The sequence below is a fragment of the Stegodyphus dumicola genome, chromosome X1 (assembly GCF_044657685.1).
Source record: "Stegodyphus dumicola isolate Sdum_Otavi_A_Nest chromosome X1, ASM4465768v1".
NCBI classification, from domain to species: Eukaryota; Metazoa; Arthropoda; class Arachnida; order Araneae; family Eresidae; genus Stegodyphus; species Stegodyphus dumicola.
The window spans coordinates 182,841,511-182,859,818 of NC_140780.1; the positions used below are offsets into that span (position 1 = coordinate 182,841,511).

The 18,308-nt window shown below is 34.8% G+C and overlaps 1 protein-coding gene across 8 annotated transcripts in view; it reads right to left on the bottom strand.

Annotated features, from left to right (window-relative positions):
- Positions 1–18,308, bottom strand: part of LOC118194175 (programmed cell death protein 6-like) — an 89,180-nt gene that overhangs the window by 53,930 nt on the left and 16,942 nt on the right. For all 8 annotated transcript variants that reach the window (XM_085808364.1, XM_085808362.1, XM_035365376.2 and 5 more), the window contains exon 2: positions 15,869–15,928. In XM_085808364.1, the coding sequence (XP_085664490.1) occupies positions 15,869–15,918 (50 nt within the window). In that variant the 5' untranslated portion in view covers positions 15,919–15,928. The remainder of the gene's footprint in view (positions 1–15,868; positions 15,929–18,308) is intronic.

Below are 18,308 nucleotides of genomic sequence, written 5' to 3' on the forward strand. Positions count from 1 at the left end.
ATGCATGCGCACACGCATATTTGCAGCCGTAAAGGTCTTACGCGCACGCATAAACGCTTATGCGCATGCGTCAACGCGACACACGCGCAGAAAGTTTGTAGCTTTGAGGTCCAGATTATAGATCATTCCGGATTATGGGTGTCCGAATTAACAACTTTTGATTGTAGTATTATTTTAACCAATGACAGCATACTCAATGTCAATAAGAAACCTCGTTCCTTATAAAAATAAATATTGTTAAAGTAAATTTCTTTTATTATTATTTATGAGTTTGCTTTATTCATACTTAGGACCTAAAACTACATTAACAAACATGTTTTTTATCTCTAACATAGTTGTAATATTCTTTTAAAATGTTCTAAGCATGTTTATTTCAATGACCATTTTTTTTTCCTCATCCACACTTTTAAGATCTATGTCCTTTGAATTTTCCAAAGATTCTAAAAGTGTGAAAACATGCTACTAATAAAGGTATTTGAGGTCTTGTTACTTGTTATTTGGGATCTTGTTAACACCCATTTAGAAAAATAAACTCTTTTAATAAATTAAAATATATACATAGCGTTAGGATAACATAAATCTCAGATGGGATTCTTATTGTGCATGCACGAGGAAGAGAACTGGAGGCACTGAAGAAATGTGGGAAAGGTAGCCCCACCTCTCCCGCCCCACAGGTGTCAATCATAAAATATTAAAAACCAGAAGTTTTAAAATGTTGGATGATGATGTAACTTTAATAGAACTCGCAACTGAATTCTGTGTACAATTGCTTTATAAGGTATAATTTAAGTTTTTAAACCACTAATAAAATGATTTTGACATAAAACATTTTAACATTTAAGTTAACATTTAAGTTCATTATTCTAAATTTAAATTATACTTTGTTTTCTGGATTGATTTTATTTGATTATATATATATATTTAATTTATAGTGATTTACATATGTGCAGGGAGCAAAAGCTTTTTATTTATCCAAATACAATCTTATTATTTAACCAGTGTACCCATCCATCACCTATTTATTTATCCATGTTTACATGGTATAAGCAGGTTTAAATATCATGCTGAATAACAATCAAAAACAAAGGTCCAACATTAAGAATCAGCGTAAATTTTTTAAAATTTTTTGCAGCACTAGTTTCAATAGTTTTTGGACTACCTTCTTCAGCTGCTAAGTACACATGAACCAAATAAAGGGTGAAGATAAGATAAGAATAGAGATATGATAAGGAAAGTTGGACAAAAGTTAAGCTACCAGCACCATCTATTGATGAAAGAAGAAAAACTAAAACAGAATTTATGAGAATTAATACCTAAGTCCTAACAAAATAATTTAATGTTAGCCAACAGTATTCAGTATACTACTGTGAAACTGTAGCACATTTAAGAATAAATTAATGGCATTAATAACTCTCTTAACTCACTGGATTAATCATAATGAAAAACGTTTTGGCACTTTCTGATTACCCCCACAAAAAGTTACGAACTCATGACTGACTAATTTTTCAGAAAGCTAACACCTGAAATGCTACAGCCATTTTCAGAACTGCAGCTACTAAGCAGTGCAGTGCTATTTTCTAAGCATTTCAGTGCTTTAAAAAAGAAAAAAAAAAAAATTACACAAACTAAACATTCTGCAACAGCCAAAATAGACTATGTATATCTGGTTGCCACATAAATACTTTTGGCAACACTGTGGGTTGCTACATAACTATTTTTGGCAATGTACTGCTTTGCTTCATACTGTTTTTAAACTTTTCAGCTGAGTTCTGATTAATCAAAGTACCAAATTTGAATCCCTTTCCTGAAACTGATGAAACCCACACAATAAAAAAGTGTGTATTAATCTCTTCAGGAGCACAGATACACATATGTATATTTAATTTTATTTTAATTACAGTAGGTACCTCTTAATATGATTACATTTGTCCACAGCTGTTTCAATAGCATTAAACAATCAAAAAAAATATCCTTTAAAATAGCAAAGGAATTAAACTAGTTTAACATAAATATACCTAGAAACATATAAACAAGTATTTTCATAGCATTTTAATTAGGAAAATATAAAAAAAAAACTTTTAATGAACTGTTCATAATGATTTTAATGCAAAAGTTCATTTAGGAAATGTTCATAGCATTTCTGGAAATTCTTTAACCTCACATAAAATTTTGCGTAAATATTTTTAATGAATTTTTTTTAACTCTGCAATCCCCCCCCCCTTTTGAAGAAAACAGACCTGTGTTTTGCTGTTCACGAAATTGACAGAATTATTCAAAATCAACATCAAATAGGTTACTTTTTCTCTGATTTTAAATGGCTGATTGAAATTGAAATAAAAAGCATGGTGACTTAATCCTTTACTTGACAACATTTCTTATCCATTTGACAATTTTTATAATCTATTTTGTCCTAATCTCACAATTTCACTGCAATTTAGAATTCTTAGTCTCTAATATTTTGATCATATTAACCTAATTGTTGATCACAATAAGTAATGTATTTTCCACGCTTTCATATACAAACAGGCAAGACTAAGGCAATCTGAACAATATTCAAATGATAACATTAATCACAATAAGTGGTATATACTGTAAAATTATCCTCTGTGAAAAATTTAAATTCATTATAAAACTATTCCCTACAGGAACTAATGACAATAAAAACAAATATTTTATTGTATGATAGCAATGATAATATTTTATTCTACTTGATAGTCATTGCTTTTTGCCTTTGAAATTAAATGATAACTGTAATCCTAAAAGAAAAAATAAATTCAAACCCCCCAAGACCTCATTTCTTTTGCTCCAATGGCAGTTCTACGATGATCATTTTAAGAATAAATTTAGTATAATCGTTTCTTTCTGCAATTCCTAATAAAATACTGTATACACTTTCTTTCACTGTAACTCAATAGCAATTTTAAAATTCAATTTAAAACTAAAAACTATGATAACTTGTCTATAAAAAAATGCTGGAATTTGAAATACAACAAAAAGGAAGTGTATGAAAATGATAACATTTCTTTTTAAAAACTGAAGAATTTTTTTGCACATGGTTGTCAGAGTTTCGTGCATTCTGTAAGCTTGGCGACTTCCACTGAGGTGACTGCACTAAAACATAAGTACCAAAGGTAATAAAGGAAATAAGTTAATTCATAGTTAAACAATTTTGCTGTGACACTATGCTGAGTCAAACATAAATTGAAAGATGCCACCCTAATTTAATGAATATTGTTGCAGAAGATGACGAATAGAATTAAGACAATCAGCCATAAAGCATCACAAATGAAAGCAATAACAAGAATCTAACATTTATAAATTATCAAAAATAATGCTAACAAATTTTTATTACTTTAAATGATACTTTAAAACTATGTTTCTTGATGACTTTCAAAATCTGAAATTCACAATCATAATTTTTTAATAAACTTCTTAAGTTTCACAGCCAAAAATCACAGCCAGCCCTTCTAGTTATTCAACTGAGGAAAGTGTATGACTTGCTTCACCTATGTTTCAGTTCAGGTACATCCAACCGAAAATTATGAACAATAGCAGCATTACTGTAATCAGCACTTTTATTCTGAGTGAACACGCAGCTCTAAACATTTCATAAGTTTAATGGGAGAATATAAGAATTATTTAGTTAAAGAATTCCTGCTACACTAGTTCCAAACATATTACAGACAAAAGTCATTAATTCGGACACCCATAATCCGGACCTCAAAGCTACAAACTTTCTGCGAATGCGTCGCGTTGACGCATGCGCGTAAGACCTTTATGGCTGCGAATATGCGTGTGCGCAAAATACGCTTACGAATGCGCGTTCAATGTATAACGAACAGTATAAGCTAAGCTAAAATTATATAATTCAGTTAATGTTGCAGATTGCGTTGTTCCTTAATTTTCGAATTGGATTCGGCTTATTATTTTTTGCAGACTGTTAGAGCAATTTTATAAAAGTAAGCTTGAACTTTCGATTATGTCAAATAGAATTTCTGATATATATTTACTAATACGTAAAGGATTTACAAAGCGAAAGTATGTTTCGAAGTCCATTAAACAAAAAGTGAAATTGCTGTAAAAAATGGATAAAGGCATATCCTTTGTTTATCTAAACTTTAACGTTTGTTTATCTAAACTTTGTTTACCTTTAACACCGCGACGCTCAATGAATTGGAAGTTGATCTGTCAGCACTATCCTTATCTTCAGGACAGATGTTTTTATTTTATTTGGCTTATAATTCCTTACTAAATGTAGTATTTCATCTCGATGTACTCCGCCTTTGATATGATTTAAATCAAATTCCTCGTCATTATAATTCGCTTCCAATAGCGAAGAAAGTAACAGAGGTTATTGAAAACAAAAAAATTTCGATTGACAAATTAGTCGGTATTCTCGACACAGCAATTATAGGACTTGAACAGCGGAACTTTGTAACTGAACAAGAAATTATGTCTGTTTATAGAATTAAAGAGAATGTATTATCACATAAAAAACGAAGCAACTTAAACAACTTACATTGAAAGAAATGTTTAATAAAGTAAACAAATAAATATTAAGCTTTTTTTGGGGGGGGTAAATTTTCATACTCTTTAGATCATAATTGTTCTTTATTTCATAAATTACGGTTTCATATTTTTAATTTTATAATTTCTGCATGCCATCTTACCAGATTTAAACTGATGATCTATAATCCGGAAAAATCGATAATCCGGAATCACCGAAGTCCCAACGAGTCCGGATTAACGACTTTTGACTGTATAAATTTTTTATCTATATATTAGCTACTGGCCATTAAAACTGCTGGGAGAATATAAAAATTTTTAATTAAAGAACTCCTACATTAGTTCCAAACATATTATGAATTTACTAGCTACTATCCATTAAAATTACTATACAAGGAAAGTATCAATCCATACATGTGAAATCTGCATGACAGCTAGAACATGCTGATGTACAAACGATTAGATTTTCAGCACATTCATGCAAAGTACATAAAAATCAGAGATTTGACAGCAGTTTTCTCACACTCAATATTCATTTCACATTGTTTCTGGCTCAGTTCTTTATAATGCCTCATGAAAGCAGAAATGCCTATCAGCACATGTCTGACTTTGATTGAGAAAGAACTAAAGCATACCAGGATTGCATTTTATCATACCGCAATATTGCATCAGTCGAGATCCCGTGACTGTCCACAGACAATGGAACTGGTGGGTTCAGGACAGTCATGCAGAATATTGTGCAGGATCCTAAGCAGCTCCCCATCACAAATAGTTGAGAAGATAGACAACTTATTTGCGTGGGTACAAGGGATCCTATAGCTATGTCACGAAAGTTGAGAAGTGGAGTTTCTGTTTGAACAGTTCGATGACATTTGCAGCAACATGGACTGTCAGCACAGCAACCATGGCTTCGGCTACCCTTGATGCTGCGTCACAGACAGAAACACCATCGATGGTGTGATCAAGGATGAACCTGGAGGCAGGAATGCAATCGCTTCTTCTTTAACAGATGAATTCCAGTTCTGTATGCAGCAGCACCATGATGACCGAATCTCTATTCGGCAATATCATAAAGAACACTACTGCCAGCTTGCACTGGACACCATCATACTGGCCCATCAGCTGGAGTGATTATATGGGGTGCCACTAGATACACTTCTTGAACACCTCTTGTTCACATTCCCAGCACAGCCAATCATACAAAGTAAAAAGAAGCAAGTATTTCATAAATTCTTGAGGTGCAAAAGTTTGATGGAATCAATAGGGGCCATATTTTTACACTTAACCAATACAAGCATTAATACTGTGAACCATACTCCCAGCAGTGGAAATGAAAAGTGCTGTCTTTAACATAATAGAGTTGAACAACAAAATCACCCTCCTTACTGATGAAAACACTTCAATAAGTTAGTTATTTTGCCATGCCTATTAACTTGTTATTTGACATAAGAGAACTTAAGATATCACAGCTGAAGGAATACTAAAGATACTGACAACTGCTTACATTACTATTTCCATGATTATTTTCTAAAACAAAATGTCTTGACAGATACAGCCGATGGCTGCAGTACTTTTTAGTCAAAACAAATACAGTCAAAAGTCGTTAATTCGGACACCCATAATCCAGACCTCAAAGCTACAAACTTTCTGCGCATGCGTCGCGTTGATGCATGCGTGTAAGACCTTTACGGCTGCGAATATGCGTGCGCGCATGCGCATAATATGTTTATGCATGCGCGTTTAATGTATAACGGACGGTATAAGCTAAGCTAAAATTATCTAATTCAGTTAATGTTGCAGATTGCATTGTTCCTTAAGTCAAAAAATAGAATGAGACATTAAAGATATGACATAACTTACCTTTATTTTATTATTCTCATATGAGTACGTTGAGACATTTGTCATATCGCTTGATAAGCTTCAAAAAGTCCTCCAAGAAAAATTCATGTTTTGCATATGGAAGAAGCGTTGAACGGCTATGGGCGAAAGGCGACACAGCAGGAAAACACGCAAGTCGCCGATACACCATTGGGTAGAGGTCGCTGCAAATCAAGCAGATAGCGCTGTTGCAGTGCCTGCGCAAAGCGGAGACCAGCCTCTCATTTAAGCCCGGTAGATATGGAGAGAAGGTGCGTTTTGAATTCGTGGTCAAAGGAGGAAGTGAGAGCGGTTATCCGCTATGAATGGGCATGTGGAGTATCAGGAACAGAAATTCATAACCGCCTCGTGGAAGGTCTATGGGCCAGGTGTGATGTCGAAGCAAATGGTGCGGAGATGGTGTCACACATTCAGTGATGGACGTCAACAAGTGGAGGACATACCGAGAGCTGGACGGACGCGCACGGCCACTACAGATGCAAATGTCAGGAAGGTGGATGACATGATTAGAGCGAACCGGCGTATCACCATCGATGAAGTAGCGGAAGAACTTGGAATCTCACATGAGCGAGCTCAAAACATCATCCACGACATTCTTTGATACAGAAAAGTGTAAGCACGATGGGTGCCCCGACAATTGACCTCGACACACAAGGAACAACGCATGGGGGTCAGCCTGGAACATCTTATGCGTTACCATGAAGATGGCAATGACTTTCTGTTTCGGATTGTGATGGGGAATGAAACATGGGTCCACCATTTCATGCCAGAATCGAAGGCCGCATCTATGGAGTGGAAACATCCGTCATCACCGAAAGAAGTTCAAGACTACTCCCTCTGCAGGTAAAGTTCTCCTCACAGTTTTCTGGGACGCCCAAGGAGTTTTGTTGCTGGACTTTTTGGAGGTTGGAACCATCAATGCTACTCGCTACTGTGACACCCTGTCAAAATTGAAAGAGGCGATTCAGAAAAAGCGGCCTGGCCTTCTCACATCTGGCGTTCTGCTGTTGGATGACAATGCCAGACCACATTCGGCGACGGCAACGCAAAACCATATTGCAACTCTTGGTTGGGAACGCCTACACCATCCGCCATACAGTCCTGATCTCACACCAAGCGACTTCCATCTGTTTCCAGCTTTGAAGAAAAATCTCGGAAGGCGCTTTGGAAGCAATACTGAAGTAAAGCAAGCCGTTCAACGCTTCTTCCATATGCAAAGCCCTGATTTTTTCCAGGAGGGCTTTTTGAAGCTTATCAAGCGATATGACAAATGTCTCAATGTACTTGGTACCTATGTGGAAAAATAAAGGTATGTCATATCTTTAATGTCTCATTCTATTTTTTGACTTTCGTACACAACTCTGACCACAGTCGACAGGGGAAACTTGTTTTTCAACTTACCTACGTAGAATTTTGAGAAACTGATGTTTAAGTGTTGTAACTACGAGGGTAAGTTGAAAAATAAGTTTCCCCTGTCGACTGTGGTCAGAGTTGTGTACGAAAGTCAAAAAATAGAATGAGACATTAAAGATATGACATACCTTTATTTTTCCACATAGGTACCAAGTACATTGAGACATTTGTCATATCGCTTGATAAGCTTCAAAAAGCCCTCCAGGAAAAAATCAGGGCTTTGCATATGGAAGAAGCGTTGAATGGCTTGTTTCACTTCAGTATTGCTTCCAAAGCACCTTCCCCCGAGATTTTTCTTCAAAGCCGGAAAAAGATGGAAGTCGCTTGGTGCGAGGTCAATTGTCGGGGCACCCATCGTGCTGACACTTTTCTGTATCGAAGAATGTTGCGGATGATGTTTTGAGCTCGCTCATGTGAGATTCCAAGTTCTAACGCTACTTCATCGATGGTGATACGCCGGTTCGCTCTAATCATGTCATCCACCTTCCTGACATTTGCATCTGTAGTGGCCGTGTGCGTCCAGCTCTCGGTATGTCCTCCACTTGCTGATGTCCATCACTGAATGTGCGACACCATCTCCGCACCATTTGCTTCGACATCACACCTGGCCCATAGACCTTCCACGAGGCGGTTATGAATTTCTGTTCCTGATACTCCACATGCCCATTCATAGCGGATAACCGCTCTCACTTCCTCCTTTGACCACGAATTCAAAACGCACCTTCTCTCCATACCTACCGGGGCTCAAATGAGAGGCTGGTCTCCGCTTTGCGCAGGCACTGCAACAACGCCATCTGCTTGATTTGCAGCGACCTCTACCCAATGGTGTATCGGTGACTTGCGCGTTTTCCTGCTGTGTCGCCTTTCGCCCATAGCCGTTCAACGCTTCTTCCATATGCAAAGCGTGAATTTTTCTTGGAGGACTTTTTGACGCTTATCAAGTGATATGACAAATGTCTCAACGTACTCGTACGAGAATAATAAAATAAAGGTATGTCATATCTTTAATGTCTCATTCTATTTTTTGACTTTCATACATAACTCTGACCACAGTCGACAGGGGAAACTTATTTTTCAACTTACCCTCGTATTTTGGCAATATGCTAATCACAGATCAGATCTTCCAGTTTCAGATGTAATAAACAAAGACTTCCCATCACAAGCAAACTACTTTCAAAATATTTATTGTCAAAATATTTATTGATAACTAGTATGTACTATATTAGCGATCGCCAACTGGTGGTCCATGAAAACCTTTTGATGGTCCACAGAAAAATTGGGACATTATTTATATTTTTATGAAGATTCAGTTTAAAAAATGACGAGTAACAAAATCTGTTATGAAATATGGATTATACTTTTTTTAAATTTTAGCTACTACTTTTAGTGAAATTCTTTCCGAATTTAACCACGTTTTAGCTACTTTTGCAGGTGTATCTAGTGACATTTGAAAGTGAGAGTTGGCATCCATGGATATGCTGCTATTATCAATAATAGTGTGAAATTGAATTCTCCTTCCTTTTGAATTATAAACATCTGGTATTGTTGTCATTAATAACAGTTTTTCTCCATGCAAATAGGCATCTTGATGGATTTTTATGAGAACTATCTGCATTTTTGTTTATAATTGCATCACTGGAAGTTTTTGTTTTTGTTTTGTCTAACTGTTGATTGATGGCCATTGCTAAGGAAGAGATGGTTATTATGTTTACAATAATTAAAAATTGGCGGCACAACACTGTCAGTTCATTGATATTGCTTTGTGCTTGCCGTTTTGTTCTTGCTTTTCATGAAGTTCCTTTTCAGTGATATGGATTTGTGAAGCTTTCTGCACAAGAAGGTAATATTTTTGTACTTTTCATGTAATTTTTTAATGTGGATGAAATATGTGTAGATTGCTAATTATTACTGTATAAATGTATTTACCTTTTTTTTAATTCATATTAATGGTCCACCAAATATAAAATTATATATGTAGTGGTTGGTCCTTGAAGTTCTACGGGTTGACAACCGCTATACTATATCACCAGTCTTTTAAAAGCATGATGGATTTTTAGATATTAGATGGATTGCTTTTAGTTTTAGATGTGTTTCTTCTTGTTTGATGAAATTGTGAAGCATCAGTTGCTCATTTCAAAAAGGCTAAAGTAAATGCAAATAGAGACAGAATTAGCCAAACATGTCTGAAGAAATAGTATGAAAAATCATCATTAATAATTTCATTTTACACCTTGCTTTGACATACGAATATCTTCAAGAATTACCAGAACTAGGTACAGAACTATAAACACGTGATATTGCAGTTTGCTCTGCTGACAGAAAAATAACCAATGACATGAAATCATTTGAAGAAAGGAAGACAAATATGACACACTAGAATCTGATAGCTTTAAAAGTTTAAAAAAATATGTCTTAAAAGAGCGTTCCTCAGGAAAATTAAGAAATACACCGACAAAGATATTGTAATGACTGAATAAAATTTTAAGGCAGTCTGTAAGTACAGATGGTGAGCCCAATTTTTAACAAGAAAAGATGCTGAAATTCCACAAAAGGCTAAGGTTGAATAAATAATTGTACTTTAACCTTTGATAAAACAGAAATAATATGATAGATTTGAATTTTGGATATACAGATCTTAAACAATTTTCAAGAGTATTTTTCATAAAAAAAGATTTCATCACTTCTTTTGCTTCTTTTTAAAGCAGCCAAGAACATTCCAGCTGTAGGAAAGTTCCTGTATTTAAAAACTGGTAAGACCTCTTTTGAGATTATAAGATTTTAGTGCACGTAAATTCAAGGTGTTTAAAATGACATCTGGTGAGAGATATAGAAACACGCAAAGGGATTGGGAAGATGGCAGTGTACACAATCTAATGTAAGTCTGAAAGTTACTATGAACTGTGTGATAATGCATATTCTTGGCAAAAATTTTGTCCGTTGGTGCACATTTTTTTTAATTCATTAGAACTATAAAATGATGATTTTCTTGAGTCAATTCGAGAAAATCTCTAAATATACTTTTAGGGAAAACACTAATTAACCAAAAAGGGTACTTGCGTATATCGCAAACGCCTTGGAACAGTTTGGTGAATTTTAGGGAAGAAAAACAATTACTTTCATTGCAAAAAAATATATATATTACATACACACATACATATTGTTACGAAATATACAGGCGCAGTGAGATAGCTTTCCCGCAAAGCAGTTTTAGGGTTGCCATAAAATGGCAAGGGAAGGCAGGGTTGCCACATTTGCCGATATTTGGCGACAAAATTCGCGATATCCCATAGACGGAGAACCTTTCGGAGCGAATTCTTACCGGTTCAGTCCAGAATGTTCTCGAACTCAAGCCGATAGCTATATAAACCCTGCTGGTCTGCTGTCAGTGAGTGCGTCTCAGAGAGTGTGCCTCGTCTAGCGAGCTGTGCGGAGTCGATCGAGTTGACAGCCGGGCGACGAGTGCCGAGTAGGTCGTCGAGTGCACCGAAGGAGTCTCTTAGTGTATCGCGGTTAGTGCATTGTCGAGAGAGCGTGTCGAGCTGTGGAAACAACTCAACCAAGAATAAGGAGCTGTGCTCTGTGGGTCATCGAGTGCATCACGAGTCGTAGCGTGGAGAGTCTCGAGAATACGTGGAGTTCCGAGAACAACCAAGCAGAGTCAGGAGCTGTACACCAGAAAGCAGAGTCAGGTGTTTTGCAGGAAGCTATCTCCACCATTATTGCCCGACAGTGCCGTGCCGCCAATTGTTCCAGCGTGTTTATAGTAGATCTTCGATGACTGTAAAAAGTGTTATTGGAGCTGTCCTGATTAATATTGGCTAAATACAGTGTGTTTCGATACTTCATCAAGTGTCGTTGTTATTCACTCCAAATCTACGAACCCCGTACGAACATGAAGCAAGAATATAGCGTAACAACTGGTGTCAGAAGAAGAATAGAAAAAGGCAACAATATTGTTGCATTCTAAGGGTTCATGGATTTGGAGTGATTGATTTCCAAAGACACATTTAGTCAACGAAAAATACCATAAACACAACATGATGAAACAATCAGAAACACAGCCTTCAGGATACAATGGTGAAGACAGCTTCAAGGCAAAGCACTAAAGTACAACTCTCAACTCAATTCGGTCATTCTGAAGCTAAGCTCTGAACTCTACTACTCTGCTACTGAACTCAACATACTACTACACTACTCCAGATAACTTCTGCTCTGCGTATAGGCAGGGTATGCATAGTTTTATCCTACCTTTGAGAATATTCCCTAGGAAAACTGCCAAGAATGCATTCTAGAATGTTCTCACTCTCTATGGCATACTGCCAATTTTGTTGCCATGGGCGATTTCATGCCAAACCTGGCCCACCTGCCTTTTTCTGCCACTTTCTGGCAACAAAGCTATCATACTACATCTGAGCATTTCGTAACAACATTATTATGTTGTTAGGAAATTAAATATTTATTCCAAGCCTCAATTAAATATTTATTCCAAAAAGCAATCAGTAAACCTAGTTACAAACAAGTTTTCTTTTTTTTTTTTTTTTTTTTGTGGTGGAAATTTCTTAGCAATTGCTTTAAAATAATTTGAAACATTGTTCCTTTAGTGATTTTGTGATAAAATAATGCATTGTCGAAGAAATTTTACCTTTCTTCTATTCATTTCATCCTACAAGCATAAATTTTAAAATCAAGTTTAAGACAAAAAAAAAAATCATAATTTTCCTATAAAAGCCATTGGAACTTGGAATACAACAAAAAGAATGCATACGAAAATGGTAACCCTGGAAACTGAACATTTGTCATGCGTATGGTAGCCTGAATAATTGTTCTGCATGTAGTTAGCCATAGTTTGGTGCATTCTGAACCTCTGGCAATTTCTATTTGTGATGACATGTACACGTAAGTACCCAAAAAAGGTTAGTCTGTATTTTAGGGTGCCTCTTGGATTACTGCCAAGTTGTTGCTTCATTCGGAGGCCCGGTGGCACAGTGGCTAGTGCATCGCCCCCTGGGCTGGACACGGTCGGCTCAGCCTTTCATCCCTTGATTTCCGTCCCTTGGATAGATAAAATGAGCATTAAGTTTGCTTGGAGACTAAACACTGGGGGTCCTGTGACAAGTTGACCACTTGTTCAGGGCATATGCTTACACACCCCGGGGGCCGCGGTCGAGAAAGCATATTTCGGGGCACTTTTGGGCTTGGCCCACTAGGGCTGTTGCCAGGGGCGTAGCTAGAGGGGGGAAGGGGGGCATCTGTCCCCGGGCGCAGAATCCAAGGGGCGCCAAACTGATGTTACGACATTTTAGAATTAAATGTTTTCCATCCTTGGCAAGCAGTAAAGGGTGCGAAATCTTCAGTTGTCCCTGGGCGCTAAAAACCTACTGGCTGTTGCGCCACTTAGTTCAGTTTACTTTGTTGCTTCATTTATCACCAAATTGTTGTTTCATTTATGGTAACCTAAGTAGTTGAATGTTATGGAAACTCTATGATGACATGATTGCGATGAATTTGACTGATGGGAAAATATATGCAAGGGCTTATTTCTGTATTGGATGTCAGTTAGGAAGTACATTGTTTATTTTGTGCTGTACACCGTACAATGTGATGAGATTAATGTGAAGTTTCCGTACGATTTGAAATAAAAGGGAAAAAAAGCATTAACTAGTTGGTGTATAAATGAAGGTTTACTTAGTAGTCATTGTAAGCATCCAGTCTGTATGAAGGAAATGCGTATGGTCGAACGTAAAGATCGTTCATATGGCTTTGAATGGATTTGTCGGAAGAAAGGTTCATGCAAGAAATGCCACCGACAGTCCGGCACTACGGAGGATATTTTTTACTCTTATTTTTGTGAATTTATGTGGTGACGGCAGTATGCATAATCTAGTTCAGATCATTTTAGAAAGTTTTTGGAAGCTGTTAAGGAATTTTGAGTGCTACAGAGTGAAGACACAGAAATTTTTAAATATGGTAAGTCGATATTTCCTTTTTGTAGTGCGCATATGCAATAACATGTATTTCCATTTTTATGTTATTTCCTTGCGTGATTTAAAATGCAGTTTACTGAGCTTCGATTGGCTACAAATTTTGCTCTTTTAGTGATGAGTAACTTTGTTTTAACATTATATGACGTCATCATTCTCCTGATTTTTTTTTTAAAGTGAAAATAATAGATTGACACGTACATGGACAAAGTTAAGGTAGTGCGCAATTCTCTGATTTTTTTTTAAGTGAAAATAGATTGTACATGGAAACCAAGTTTGTGCAATTCCTTGACTTATTTTGGTTTTATGTAGCGGCCATCTTGAAATTATGCCTTGGTGGACGACTGCCAATTTTTGCCAAAGAGCACCCTGAAATATATTTTTACCCACAAAAAAATTTATGTCATCATTTACTATACATATGGTCACTTTCTATGATTAGGCCTACAAAATGCCGATTTTCTTGAGTCAAACTGAGATTACCTCTAAATGTAATTTTAGAGGGGAGAACTCACTAATTAACCAAAAAGCTTATATCATCACTTACTATGCATCTGGTCACACAGCCAATTATTTTTTTTATACTCACAGAGTTATACGGCATGAGATTTTCTGCAAAGTATTAATGTTCTGAGGCATCTGATATTCAGTGTAAACAACATGAGCTGGAGTGATAGGTAATATGATGTTTCACATAACCTGCTCCTCTAGCATTCAAAAATTTGCTTTCAACCAATACAGTAAAACAGTGAGCTTTCATGCAACAAAGATATGACCATTTTTTACAACAAAAGGCACACATAAAATGTTCAAATAATGGCAGAAGTGCAGGCAAAGGTGTATTATGCACAAAGGAGATATTTTAAAGAGATTAATAATCAAATTTAAACCGTGCATTTTTCTTGTTCATGCACCTTTTTGATTATACCATATATATTGCAGCAATAGGTTCAACATCAGTAAAAATATCTAAATAATGTAGAGATCCCATAATTAAAACTATACCCACAACTTTGCATTGCAAGGTTTTTTAATTATTATTATTATTTTATTTTTATTTTTAAGCAGAATTCAGAGCATTAATGGTTGCATTTTACATGGCATAACTGCCAACCTTGAAATCTGGACAAACAGAAAATTGAAAGAACTGGGAAAACTGGGAGCAACTGGAAGGCTTTCATGCTGTACGGCATTACTATTTCAAAGGAGTTTTTAACAGACTTAAATTCACTTTTTAATGCATGATTCAAGTTATATACTCTCTGAGCAGCATGACCAGCTTTATTTGATCTTAAGACTTTTTGGCACTTGCTACATATTAGCTTATAATTTATTTTGCTTTTTTACCTTCTTTAATAATGTAAATGTCATCTTAATGAATATAAGTTCATGAAAATAGAGACTAAAATATGTAATTATATAAATTTAGCTAATACATGCTGTTTAAATACAGGTTTTTATAACCGATCCAAAAACCCGAGCCACTCAGAGGGTTAAACTATTTAATAAACAATTCTGATGTAAAAAAAAAATAGTATTTAATTAGATATTCTAAATTTTATTTTGTAATTTTTCTTATAGTTTTGTACAAAGAAAATTCTGGATAGGAAAGAAACTGAAACAAGGAAATATTAACTGAATCAATACTAGTTGAATCTTTATATATCTACAAATGTCTATAATAGATTAAGACAACTCAGATAAAATGAAATACAAAAAAGATCAATAAAATAAAAAATACAGTTCAGATAAAATAAAATTTAAACAAGAAAAATTATTCTGAAAATCACAAGGGGTGGAGAAATAGAATTTGCAGAATTTAAGTTTTAATTCATTCAATAAATTTTATTCATTGCTGGCAAATATTTTCCTCAGTAAAGGGTAAAAATTAAAAACTGAGAGAATTGGCAACTATGGCATGGACTATTTACAAAAGCTGCTTTACAGACTCTTGTCAAATATGCCATTCTAACTGATTATCAAATTGCTGATACTGTCAGATCAGATTAGCATTCAGTTTAATTAACCTCAGTCAGCGAAATGAAAAATTAGGCTTTTGCTAAAACACAGCAGCATTAACCAGCACTTACCCCTGAAATATATTCCACAAAAACTGGCGATCTGGCATAGGAGTTGCCATCTTTTTTTACCTATAAACAGCAAACATAATATAAAACAAAATATTAGCTATAAGAACACACAGCAACTTTATTATAAAACAAAAACAAACAAATTCTAAGAGAAGAAATTAATTTTTTTTTTAAATTGCTATATTATCTTTTACCCCTCCCCCCCCCTAAATGCTATATACCCCTCCCAACTGAATGCTATATATACATTTTACCCCTCCCAACTGAATGCTATATATACATTCCACAAGAATACTAAAGGAAGTTATCTAAATAATGGAAACACTTGTGATTAAAAGTGACATTTAAGAATCCACTTCATAAGCATTACAATGTAATCCTAGCTATCAATTTTTTTAATATAAAAAATAAAGGTTAGAGAAGATTGAAGGGTGCCCCTTGTATTATCGCGAAGTTGTTTCATTAATTGCCAAATTGTTGTTTCATTTGTGGTAGCCTGAGTAGTTGAATGTTATCAGGGGTGTTTGTGGGACCCCAAAAAATCCCCTGAAACTTTTACTGACTTACTACCGACATTTTGGAGTTTCGAGAGAAATGAAAAATTACAATTATGAAGTATTGAATGACCTAATTATAAAAGTTCAATGAATTACTTTTTTTGCAAAATTAATAACCATAAATTTTCAAACATATAAACTACCACATTTTATGTAAATATTTTAAATTACCTGAATTAATTCTTTAAAAAAAATTATCTAATTTCTGCTGCTTTTTTTTATTTTCTGATGTTTGTGGGCTTGTCTTTCTTTTGTGGTGAACTTCATAATTGCAGGAAGGTTGACTTTTATTTTCCTCATTTACAGTTGAAGAAATTTCCTCGAGAACTGCACATGCAGAGGTAGAAGTAGTTTGCTTTTCTGCTAATGTAGAAGGTTTTTCAGATACTTTTATAGGTGACTCATCTGTTTTTAAATAAATACATGTTTTTAAGTCCTCTTGATATGTTTTTCAACTTCTGTTCATATTCAGTAAGAGATCTTTGTGAATTGGATCAGTCATTGGATTTTTTTAGCCATATTTTTCACATGAGGTTTCTTTAGAAGCTATTAAATCATATTTAATAAAGGAAGAGGGAATCAATCTAAAGAGAGGTTCTATAGTCAGTGACAAGTGTATCCATTAAGTTGAATGCACTTTCCACTAATGGGCCATGGAAGCAGCTAAGGCAGGCTTTAACCAATTTAGCCAATGTAGGATACTTATAATCATTTGTGAAATCATCTTTTAAATTAAAAACTTTAGACCAATATTTATCAATTGTACACTTGACTTGATTTCCACTTTCATCAGATGTGTAGAGCATTTCTTTGGTGATATCAATATCACTCTGGTATAACCTTATTTCAGCTTCTACTTTTGACTTTTCATAATCACTAAAAATATGGGACATAAAAGATGATAATTTTTCAAAAGCTAATATTGTACTGGTTTTACCTCTTAGCTCTGGATCTAATGCTGTAAAACTAATTAGATATGAATTTTTAAGGGGTAATTTCTGTTTCACATGCTGTGCTGTATTAGTATAAGCTTTCATCAGAGAAATTTGGAATTCTTTTGCTATTGGATGATTTTTTGATAATTTCTTCAGGAGAGTGGAAGCTTCTGCACCAGTAAATATTACTTTGCTAGGTAGATAAAATTCTGGATTTGTGACATCAACCTTTAATAAATCATTATAAGATGTGCACTCTATATTTTCTGGCTTTATAAAAAAAGAGAAAAATTTTGCCATCAATTTATAAATACTGGAATGTATTAAATGAAGCATTGTTTTTTTTTTTTTTTTTTTTTTGTTTCAAAAAATTTAATATATGTGTTGAACTCTGGTAATACTGCTGAATATAATGCCATATGCAATAAAGTTTTGTTTTGCATAACAAATAACCCATTTAGTATTCTTTTTTTCGAGCTAAAGCATCCTTTGTGAGTTGTTGGGAATGCAAGCAAGAATACAGCCCTTCAACAATTTTTTTCTGAGCTGCAGAAATATTTCTTTTATTGTATACAGTTTCAACATAAGAAAAATAATCCCCTTTATCAGTTTTATCCAAGTAGTGAAAATAAAATGCAATAAGAGCATCCCACAGATCTCTGATTCTTTCTAAAACACATAAAATGTACACCCACCTATGGTCTGGTCTCTTCAAGGGCTTAAGTTTTTTAATGGCAAGGGATTCACAGATTTTGAAAAAATTTTCTCTTTTACTGCAGCTTTTCATATCAAAATAGATGTCATCAAACAAATCTTCTAAGTATCTATCAAAACATGAAGCAAATTTTTTTGCACAGTTATTAGCTGTGTGACATGTGTCACCATCAATATCTAATAAGTGGGGTGCTTTGTTTGATCGTAGTCTGGTTTCAACACCCTTTTTTTTTT